General features: G+C 38.7%; 1 protein-coding gene across 2 annotated transcripts in view; it reads right to left on the reverse strand.

Annotated features, from left to right (window-relative positions):
• Positions 1-12,208, reverse strand: part of Arhgef6 (Rac/Cdc42 guanine nucleotide exchange factor 6) — a 151,905-nt gene that overhangs the window by 19,544 nt on the left and 120,153 nt on the right. For both annotated transcript variants that reach the window (XM_008840705.2, XM_029567177.1), the window contains 3 exons: positions 6,007-6,145; positions 3,236-3,295; positions 835-981 (listed from right to left, as the gene is read on the reverse strand). In XM_008840705.2, the coding sequence (XP_008838927.2) occupies positions 835-981; positions 3,236-3,295; positions 6,007-6,145 (346 nt within the window). The remainder of the gene's footprint in view (positions 1-834; positions 982-3,235; positions 3,296-6,006; positions 6,146-12,208) is intronic.

Genomic DNA, 12,208 nt, shown 5'->3' on the forward strand with positions numbered 1-12,208 from the left:
TTCCCCATTCTTTCCGTCACCATCCTGGTTGAAGGCAATTCTCACTTCCCATCTTAGCTAGTCCCATGCCCGCCTGATACATAACTCTCAAATTAAAGGTCAACCAGCCCTACATCTTGCTTTTCTGCTACTCAAGACTCTTTTCATTGTTCCCTGTTGCCTGCTATGTTAGTCTGAACTATCCTAACCTGGCGTGTAACATTCATTAGAATCTGGCTCAAAGGGCTAAATGTGTACCTCAGTGCAAAAGCACTTATCTTGCCCTGGATACCATCCCCCAACACAAGAAAATATCACCTGGGTCAATTTTTTTCTTTCACTTTGTCTAACATGCTCCCTCCAATACCAGCAGTCTAGTTTCCTTGCTGTTTTGCAAACAAAAACCCACCAAATTTCACATTCCTGTTCTCTGTTGAAAGAGCATCCGTTTCTCTTATTATGCTTCTATTCCTTGAGTCCTATCTCCATAAGGTCTTGGTCTCTCCCTTGTGTGAACTGGTGTGGATGGTATTATTGAGGTTGCATAATCCCACGCAAACAATTTGCTTTGTTTTCTAGCTGTAACTGAGATTTCAATGCTATTTAACCATGGATGGGTCAGTCATCAGTCTTCCAGTTATGAATCTCTCTGTTTTCTACGTGTTCATTGGAAGCAGGGATCACTACTTATTCCTTCTTCCTGCACCCCACTGTGACTAGCAGAGTTTTGGGAGGAGAAAAAATTGCTCTATTTCTGATCCAAACGTTGAAGAATTTGACCTTGAGAGAAGGACAAATAAAGGAAGGGAAATATGAAAGTTGGAAAGAACCATGCTGAGAATTGAAGCACCTCACCTCACAGCTTCCATACTGCACAATTACTTGTGACATAAAGATCACATTTCCCAAGGTTTTAATATCCTCTCCTTCCCATGCCTGAATGGGTTCAGACAGTATCTGCAACTCCAGTTGTTTCCTCTTTCTCAAATCTTGGCACTGTCCCTACAGATACAAAACAAAATATAATGAAATAGGAATTCTTATGAAACAAATTTGTGAAAGATCTCAGACCCAAAACAAGTTCAAAATACATTGTGGCTTTTGGTTCTGATTCTTATTGGATCCCTTTATGCCTTATCCTGAATCCCATGACCAGTCCTATTTCTGACAGACAAATATACTACATAGCCTTGAACCTCTAAAAATTGTGTAAAGATAATTTTTATTTTTGCCAAAGTGTCAAGAAAAAAATGGTAATAAGGGACTTATTTCTCCCTCCTGATGAGAAGCCTGGGGAGACAAGGAGCACACTCCCACCCAACAGAGCCAAGAGAGCAATGAGCTACTTTCCACCAATCTATCTTTGAATACCCAGGGCTTTATTTCCAAAGCAATTTCATATATATGATGCATGCTCGCTTTCTTACAACGTAGCAACCTGATAATAACAAAAAACAACAATAATGACTCCAAAGCTGGAAAGTCAAGCAGAAGCAGGTGGATCTCTACGAGACTGAAGCCAACCTGGTCTACATAGTGAGTTCCAGGCCAGCTGGGACTATAGGGAGATCCTATCTCAAAAAAAAAAAAAAAAAAAAAAAAACTTACTTTGAGAGTTTTAGAAAAAGAGAATGCCAAAATAATTTATTTTTATGTCACTGTAAATCAAACTGAGCTTGTCATGAACCATATGCACTGCCCTAACTTTGTTTAGAGAGCAATAGTACGTTGTTGTAAAATATGAAGTTAACGTTTATTCCTAAAAGGATTGGAAAATAGATACAAGTGAATTTCATAATGACTAAATTACAAATTCAAATCAAGAAATAGTTTGCCAATACTATGATAGCGCATGAAAACATATATATCTGCAACAGAAAGTATGAAGTTCTCTTAGAGTAACAGTATCCATTCCAAAATGAATAAAAGCCTAAGTATATGGCTTGTTATTTTACTGCTTCCAAATGCGTGTACTATAAAACATTTTGGAATTCATTTTTCTGTAAAAATCTCTGTTGTATCATTCAAGTAAGGTTTTAAGAAATAAGTACATTATGCAGATTTTTAAGGCACACATATTTGAAATAAATATACTAGCATCATCAAAGCCAGTTTTACAGCACGAGCAAAAAGAAACATATTTGTTTTTTGTTTGGGATTTAATTTTCATTTTTGTTTATTTGTTCAGACAGGGTATTATATATCCCAGCCTGGCCTCAGATTCACTATGTAAATAAGGCTGAGTTTGAATTCCTGATCTTCTGCTTCTGTCTCCCAAGTGGTGATATTATAGGCATGCACCACCATGCCTGGCACACACTTATTTTTGTTGTGATGGTTACTATTGTTTGTTTGCTTGCTTTTAAGAGACCTTTTATGCTCATTTACATAGGATAGAAAAAAAGAGTTACAAGTTTGAATGGCCTGTTGAGCCATATAGAGCTGCCAATATTTTTACCAATTTTGACCTCCAAGAGCAGCAAATTTATCATGATTACCTTGCCTGATCTTCAATTTGCTTTTTCACTATGGACATGTCAGTTACCACTATTTCAACAGTAATAACAATGAAATGATGATAAATGCTACATCATAACCTTCCAACAAGAATCAAAAGTTGAGCATTGGCCCAAATCACTTAAAATGCTCCAAAAATGTCAAAAAAATATAGCTAAACTTAACCATTACTCAAAATAAAGGTTTCTTTTCCTTCTAAAATGGCATCAAGTGGTTTTACATTACTGGGTTTAAGAAGATACATCAGCCATGATGCTCAAGATGCAAGCTTACAGGTGTCTTTAGCAGTAATCTATATTAAGCAATTCCATTTTAGTACACTGTTTTTCTTTTTATGAAGGATTTCTTTTTCATCTTCAAAGAAGAAAATTCATATCTTTTGGCATAAGTAGTTAAATCCAGTACTGATGCCAATCAGTGAATGATGAGTTATATAGACATAGGGTGAGCAATGGGGGTAAAGACAAAGAGACAAAAGGAAACTCCCCACCTACACACCAGTGCTTAATGTGGCCAAGACTTCAAATGCAATTGCTTTATACCCTCAGCCTGGCAACCTTTCATAAGTAAGCATGATTTGGGGAAGACAAAATGAAATGTAAGAATCATTGAATTACTGTCATGAAAGCCTACTGTTTCCATCTTAAAGACCTTTGCATAAATAAAGAAATGTTACACACAAATTACTCTTTCAGGAGCAAAGTATACAAAATGGAGAATGACAGAGAGCATCACCTACCATGAGCATTTTGAATGCTATGATTGCTTTCAGAATGTCCTGATGATCAGGATGAGTGTCCTATCAAAGGAATACATTTAAAAATCATATTAGAGGAGAAGGGATCATCAGTTGCCATGCGTAGAGTGGACTAAAAGTGTGACCACAGAAGCCGATGAGATGGCTCAGGGGATAAACACAATAGCTGTCAAGCCTGATGACCTGAGTTCCACCCCTGAGACATACATGGTGGAAGGAGAGAGAAGTTGTCCTTTGACCTTCACACAAGTGCTGTAACATGTGTGCCCCTTCCCCCCAATAAATAAATAATTTTAATAAAAGATTAAAAAGAAAGGAAAGAAAAATATTTTAAGCATAAGCAGAAAAGGATAGCAAGAATTAATTGGGATGAGTGATGGAAGTGGTCTGTATTTTGTAGTGATATCATGAACCTACACCTGTGTTAAAATTCATGGACCTATGAACCAAAAGAAAATTTCCTTTCATCAATTTAAGATTTTTTTCATTTTTAATTTGTGTGTGTGTGTGTGTGTGTGTGTGTGTGTGTACATGAGTACAGCTGCCTGTGAAGGCAAGAGGCATCAGATCCCACTGAAGCTAGAGTTATAGGAAGTTGTAAACCACCCGAGATGGGTGCTAGGAACTAAACTTGGAACCTCTATAAGAGCAGTATGCTCTCTTAACTGCTGAGCCTTATCTCCTAACCCCCCCCCCAAAAAAAATCTCAATCTTCTAATTACTGAAAGTACTGAGATGCTAAATTCTGGTCTATTTTTTAAGCTGTAAATTAGCATAGAGTATAACTGACTTTTTTCAATATAAAATTATAGTTTACCACTGTTTTTCAACTGACAAGTAAAATTATGCATGTCTATGGTGTACGATATGATGTTTTAATATATGAATATACATATACATTGTGGAATAGCAGTTTCTAGCCAAGAAAAATGAACTTTTAAGACAATGGGTAACATATCATATATATTTAGTAAAAACTTTTCATTTTTGATGTTATACTTTGGGTGATAAATATTTGATAATAAAAATAATAATTAAATAATTACTTGAAGGAATATCGTGGATCATATCATATACCGAATGGTGAGGTATGTGGATGTATTAGATCTGCCTCACTTGGGGGTGTATATATACCCACCTCCTGAACTCAGCTGGAGCAATGGGAAAGCCAACTCTGCTCACCCAGTCTCAGTAGAAAACAGAGGACAAAACAGACTAGAGGTCTAACTCAAGCCACAGGTGGTATTCCTCACAGAAAATCAGTGTGTATTCTTTTATAGTAAAATTGGTCCTTATCCAAAACATCTGACAACTAAGAATCTCAGGCTCTTTTTCTGCTCTTAGCCAGCAATCATGCTAAGTGATTAGAAATCTGGATAGTGTCATGCCATGTGGTACACTAGCAGGAAGAGGGTGTACCATCTGATGGTGGGAACCAGAAGGGAGTCAAAACCAATTTAACTATATTTAGGCTGGTTGAGAAACAGGCTCCATTGTGAGGAAGGCAGGCAGGAGGGGCACCTGGGAGTTTTTCCCCAACTTAAATGTGTGTTCCTAGTGCAGCACTGAAAAGTAATAGATGCTGAGGCCACTGGTTTCTGAAATTTTATGATAAGAAGAGGAAAACCTCAAACGGTTCATTGAACAGGTCTAGTATATGGAACAGTATCCAGAGGTCAACACCTTCCTGAGCCCCAACTGAAATTTCATTCTGGCAGCCTTTACTCACCCGTTCACCCACTGCCTCCAACTTTCAGGCAGCTCAAACACCCTGAGAATGTGGTTTCACTCAAGAGAGCATGCTTTCAATCCTTACAAACGCTGACAAGCACAGCAGCATGCAACCTTTTTCTTTAAAGATAATCAACCCTTTTAAAACCTCAAAACCTTTCCCCAGACACAGGAAGAGCAACTAGGGTAAACACAGTCTTTCCCACCCACACCTCAGTACCCCACGCACGATCGTGAAAGAACAGCTCAAAGCGCTATCACTGCTGACTGGTTTTTTAATCACAGTGGGAATAGAGCTCTTAAAGTTCAGTTATCAAGCCTTATTGAAAATCATAACATTTTGAAAAGATTATAGTTGCACGACAGCTGTTGCAAATAAGCTCTAAGTTTATACACAAAAATGTGAGGGGACTTTGATGTATATGTACTGATCTACAGAGATACACTAGTATTGGATCCATTTACTGATCTTTAAGGAATGGCAAAATCTTCCATTATGATCCAGAGTTAGAAAACTGAATGCTCACAATATTCTTGAGATAAATATTCCTATCTGCAGTAAACATGTTCTTCATATTTTCTTTTTCTTTATATTATTCTTCATTTTCTGATGGTGGTTTGCTTTATCTACCACAATAAAGTTGGTTAACACACCAGAATGACAGAGATTTCTAGGTCTGAGTGTTGCTAAACCATCATCTACAGATCAGAGGGCAAAGGAAAACTTAAGTCAACAAGTAAGCATAGATAATAGAGGCAACAAGACCAAGGATTGGAAGGGAAGAGGGGAGAAGGGAAATAATGATGAACAGGTAGCAGGAAAGAATGGGGTTCTTAATGTGTTGCATAAAGAAGAAAGCTGCATAAAATAAAGGGAGGAGGGAAGATCAGATCAAATAAAATCTGAAACCAAGAATATTTTCTGGATCCTTAGCAAGGCTAGTTTGGAGGCAGACCATCTGCTTCCCACAGCACAGAAGACCAGTTGGTAAAGGACCTTGCTACAGCTTGTCTTCCCTTACCTCCATATGCCGTTCCAACTCTTGCAGAAGAGTAACATACTTTTCCAGTCGCATGAATGGTTTGCTGAGGCTTGTTGTTAAAATGAGGATACCCGGGCTTGATGCACCTTGATTTTCCATGAATCGTTCTAGATCATCACTAGTGAAAAAATGAATATAATTTCATTACTGCTGAATATTCCATGTAAACTATCAAATTTACATCAAGTCTGTGTATTTTGCACAATAAAAAAAGTTTCACAAGCAGATATGTTCTTAAATTCATTTTAGCTCCAGTTAACCAGTCATTTTTCATCTCTCCCACGCCCTTAGTTCTGTGTCTAGCACGGGAGATCCAGTGGTGGACCACACTTGTGATCCCTGGTGTTATTTACTCATTAATAACTTGCTGATGGAACATCTACTAAGTGGCTATTCTCTGATAGTCATATGGCAATGAACAAAACACAGCTCTCCACCCTTAAGGAGCTGAACCTGAACCCACGTAATGGGATGAAGAGTCTATCAGATGATCTCAATCTCAGGTTAAAATAGTGTTTTCTTAGTCACTATAAACGTACTTATTTGCTGGTAAATGTGCCAAGGTTAAAAACTCCATAAATCCTCCCTATCACGCACTTTAACAATCCAGACTCGAAAGCTACATTCAGACACCAGGGTGTATGACTAACCACAAAGCCATTTTGCCTATGAGCTGAATCCAGTTCTTCAGGTTACCTGAACTTCCATAAAGCAGCAACTTGCTGAAAATAAGTCTATGTCATGAACTTAGCCCTGTAAATCTGTAATTCTCAAGGGCTGCTTTCTGTCTTTCAGTACCATTCCATTCCATATCATCTCCTGTCCGGCAATAGGGGTGTTAGGTCCTGGGGCTGCAAGGTCACTTTAATATACATTTAAGAAAATATAGAGAGCCCGTGTGGTAGTTCACATGCAAACCTAGCAGCTCAATAGGCAAGAAAATCTCCATGAGTATCAGCCTGAGCTATATAGTGAGTTCCAGGAGAGACTGGGATAAAGAATGATATCCTGTCTGAAGGAATGAAAGAAAAGAAAGGTAAAGGGGACAGGGAGGGAGGAAGGGAGGGAACAGGAGAGGAGGGAAGAAGAGGGTAGGGAGACAGGAAGGGACAGAGGGAGGGAAACAGGGAGGAAGGAAAGAAAGAAACAGAGAAAAGGTGCCGAAGGAAGGAAAGAAGGACCCAGAGGGAGGGAGAAGAGGAGAGGCAGCAAGTGAGAAAATGAAAAGAAACAAAGAGATTTAATGAGAGAAGGGAACCTATTGCCTGAGAACTTGGTTTGAAACTTTTGCTTTCTCTCTTGACCGCTTAACCCCTGTGCTCATCAGATGCATATCCAGCCAGTTCCAGATTTTCTTGGATCTTTTCATTCCTAGCCATTCCCACTGTTGCTACCCAAGTCCAAGGCTTTATTATAGCTTATTTGGCAAACTTCAATAGGCCAAGTGGTTCCCCTGGCTTCCTGTCTCTGCCTCTTCACCATCCTGCAGGTGGCTGCTGTCGTCCCATTGCTTCCCTACTCAAGAACTTCTCATTGCCTACAAGACTGTCTTAAATTTTAAGATTCCTCTGGCTTTGCCAACTTTCCTCATCACCTCCAACAGGAACTCCCTGCAGAAAACTGGCCTGTATCTTCCTAGAGCATAACTTGTACACTGATTCCCAATTGTGATGTGTTTCCACACTTGTGAAATGTGTTCAAAAAAAGTTGCTATCAGGAGAGTACAAACAGGGTTGGAAGCGGAGTCAGTTGCAAGCTACCTTTATTAATAATGAACACTCTCTCCTCTGGTTTACTGGGAGAAACCAAGGACGTAGTTTGAGGCACCACACCAGCAGCCGTGGCCATAAAATAGCACACAGAGGGAAAAGGACTGACAATGACTGCCTTACTGAAAACTAGATTACAACCAAACAGCCACATCAAATCATCACTGCTGGTCATTTTATCCATTTTCACAGTCATGTTCCAGAAGAAGCTGAGGAGAAAATAACGCCCTAGATATAGAGCCATAAATGAGATTTGGTGATCCTGTATGAGTTGCCTGAGCCTCAAGTGACTCGTCCATACAACAAATTAGAAACAAGGACTGAAGAGATGGCTCAATGGGTAAAAGCTCAAAATCTTTACAGAGAACCAGAGTTCTGTTCCAAGCACCCACATGAGGTAGCTTACAAGTTCTCGAGCTCTAGGGGGTCTGATGTCTTCTTCTGAATTCCATAGGCACCTGAACGTATTAAAAGTAAAATTAAAAGTAAAAGTAAATTAAAAATCTACACAAATTAAGAGTAAAATAAGTGGCTGCAGTGAGATGGCTCACTGGTTAAGAGCACTTGCTGCTCTTGCAGAGGATCCAGGTTATGTCCCCAGCACCTACAAGATGGTTCAGAACTGTCTGTAACTCCAGTTCCAGGGAATCCATCACCCCCTTCTGGCCTCCACAGGCACATACACATGTGATGTACTTACATGCATGCAAAATACTCATACATTATAAAATAAGAAGAAATAAATCTTTAGAAGTGAAATAAGTCTTTTTTGTTTGTTTGGGAGAGAGAGAGAGAGAGAGAGAGAGAGAGAGAGAGAGAGAGAGAGTCTTCCTGGAGCCCTGACTGGCCAGGAACTCGCTATGTAGACCGGGCTGGCCTCAGTCTCACAGAGATCTGCCTGACTCTGACTCCCAAGTGCTGGGATTAAATGTGTGTGCCACCACACCCGACTTAAATAAATTGAACCTTAAAAAAGGTAAAACTTGGAGGCTGGAGAGATAACTCAGCAGTTAAGAGCAATGGTTGCTCTTGCAGAGGACCCGAGTTCAATTCCCAGCACGCACATGGTGGCTAACAATCATTCATAACTCCAGGTCCAGGGGACTCTGATGCCCTCTTCTGACCTCTGTGGGCATTGCATAACATAGGTGCACTTACATACATTCATGCAATACACTCATACACATAAAATAAAAATAATGAATAAAATATTTTAAAAAGATGAAAGATAAAAGTTGCATCTCAATAAATTTGTTCAAATGAAATTAACGGGGTTTTAAAGGTTGTTATTTTATGCTAATCTCTTTATATGTATGCATTTATTCTTGTTTAATATTCACAAAAGCATTTCAACATACCAATTTCCTCATTTTACAGATAAGAAACCTGAGGACCAGGAAGGGTAACAGCTGGTAAGTGGCTATAGTGGGCTTAAAACCCTAGCTTGAAGCCAAAGCTATTGGTCTGTCCACAACACTATCCTACTGCTCAACAGAAAGCGATTTTATCAACATTAGTCTAAAGACATATTATTATTAACTTTTAAAGACAAATGCCTGGCTAGAATCTTTTTTAAATTTTATTATTTTTTCTTTTATGTGTATGAGAGTGTTGCCTGCAAACAGGTAGGTGCACCCATGTCGTGCAATGCCCACAGAGGTCAGAAGAGGGTGTTGGATCCCCCGGAACTGGAGTTATGAATGGTTGTTAGCCATCATTTGAGTGCTGAGAATCAATCCTGCATCCTCTGTAAGAGCAGCCAGTGCTCTTAACTGCTGCGCCATCTTTCCAGCCCTAGAATCTTAGCTTTAAAAAATAGTAGTACCTACGATTTCCAACTTAATGGATAGTGAACTTATGTGTTATTTCCAACCAAGAGCATAAATATGCATTAAAAATCATCATTTATAGACTATATTTAGGGAAATATCTTGGATTTTGGAGAGTGCATTTGAGCAGAAATGTATTCTGGATAAAATAATTTTCTTTTTGGTTTGGTTAGTAAGTTTTGTGTTTTCTTTCTAGGGCTAAGCAACTGTCACATCATCCATGTTCTACTCTAATTATTATGAGTTACAGCAATTAAAAGCAAGTGTTTATGGACACTTTGTTATTACTTCTCATGCACCATTCTAAACCCTTGGCTTGATAAATATTATTGAGCAATTTAAAATATTTTCAAGATAACATGAGACACCTATCTTGGATTAAAACAGATCATTGGAGAGAGAAACAAAAGAACAGAAGTATTACTAGTGAAACAAAAGAACAAAATTGTCTAGCAGTGACACTACCTATCATGGTAATTTGATCTTAAAAGATACCCTTGACTTAGCCAGATGAGTTTAATCTAAAATTCATATTATATATAAATAAAATACACAAATGTACATCATTATACCAAAGAAAACTCTTTACCTTAAAATGCAGTTTTTCAATTTTAAGTAGCCTACTTGAAACAGCAGTGGCTTATGATTTGCTTTTATTGTTTATTTATTTATTTATTTGCATTTTTGAGAGAGGGTCTCATACAGCTTAGGCTGGCCTTGGAGTTGCTATATCACTAAGGATGGCCTTGAATTCTGAATCTTCTTGCTTCACATGGGATTACAGATGTACACCACCACACCTGTCTTAAGGTTTACTTTTGAAGCTTAACATGTTCTTTATACTTGATGTAACACATCAAAAGCAGTTTTCAATGTGTGCATGAATGCCACTTGAAATCCAATATATATTTGTTTCATAGAAAACATGGTAGATGTGGTTCTGTTTTATTGTTAGTTGGGCTAGAAAGCTGAAGAAAACTATTCTATCTCACAGTGACACTAGAGAGCTTGACCGTCTCCTAGAACAGTGTTTCTGGGGCCAGTAAGATAGCTCAGTGGGTAAAAATACTTGCTGTGTAAGTGCAAGACTAAAAATTGACCTGAGCTTGATGCCTGAAATCCACAGTGAAAGAAGAGAAGTGACTTCAAAAAGTTGTCCTATGACCTCCGGACATGCTCTGTGGCACTCATGCACCTGCATGCACACATATTCACCACACAGACACACACACTTTTTTAGAAGTGTTTTTGTGGAGTCTTTCGGCAGACTTTTAACTTGAATGAGCACACCCTTAACATAGTAGAGGAGCAAAGAGTTCTCTTCCCCAATTCCATTCCCACCCCAACAGTCTTTCCTGTGAATTGTGATGCTCCAGTAAAAGGAGCCGGAAGCCTTGACCATTGGCCAGTGGAAAAATCACAAGGGTACTGCTCACACTAGGTTGAATGATCTGTATTTTTCCTTTATTTTTTCCAGTCCCCATAGTAGAATGCCTCAGTTTGCTTGTTTGTTTTGAAAAAGACTCTCACATATGCTAGGTTAGTCTTTAGGTCCTGATCGTCCTGCCTCCACCTCCCAAGTGTTGGGATTACAGGTATGTGCCACCACATTTGATTTTTTTCCTGCCACTTTTTGTGTCTCACTCCCTTTCCTGAAACCCCAAACACAGAAACAAAACATAATTGAGGCTTTGAAACTTTGCTGTGTTCTTTGTTCCCAAAGCAAATACATAGCTCTTTGGGGTATTCTCAACATCATCATTGTTGGCAATCATGTTAAACAGAAGGTAATGTAAACTAACAAGGAAACACAGGGTGTTTATCGTAGTCAGTGTAAGAGCTATGGAAATAAGGTTCAGATTTGTGTCAGTGTATACTCTCCCCTCTTCTTCTGGATTTCCCTTTTCACCCTCTCCTCATGTTAAAAATGGATGGGTGTTATACCAGAGCTTGGGGAAGAAGTGGGTATTTCTGTAAGGGAGCAGTTATTCCCAGGAAGAGTTAGAAGGTACCTTAGCAAGTCTGCAGGGGAGAGAGAGGGGAAATCCCAGAAGACCTCACCCAGCGGATAACAAAAGACTGGGGTAGCCATTCGAATATATGTAAATATAGGGACTGAAGAAGGTTGGGGCCTGATTACCTATTCAAATTCAGGTAATACTTTCCCACATTTTAAACAAGACATCTGTACTGTACGGAATCATCCAATTTTAAGGCTGAATGCTTTCTCAAGACAAATTGTTGCATGCAAGTATTTCTGGTTTGATATTGCCACCTACAGACCCAAAGGGAGAAGTTCACCTGAGCATGACAACTTAAATAGGCAAAAAAGAGAAATCCACGATGTCCCTATTTCAACAGAAACTTTCATCAAAACAAGATTTTAATATGAATTTTCTGTGAATTCCATTCAACTATGCTTTGCTCCCAATATATCGTCATACATGACCAAGAGATTCATGCAAAATAGCTCACATATATTAGAAGCACATATGAAGGATACCTCAAGAATTTTTAATTTTCAACCCTTACATGTTACTAAGTCACAAAATAGAAATTCAGTTCCCTGAAGTCTGCAGTTAG

Source organism: Nannospalax galili, unplaced genomic scaffold (genome assembly GCF_000622305.1).
Source record: "Nannospalax galili isolate Female #2095 unplaced genomic scaffold, S.galili_v1.0 scaffold901, whole genome shotgun sequence".
In the NCBI taxonomy this organism is placed as follows: domain Eukaryota; kingdom Metazoa; phylum Chordata; class Mammalia; order Rodentia; family Spalacidae; genus Nannospalax; species Nannospalax galili.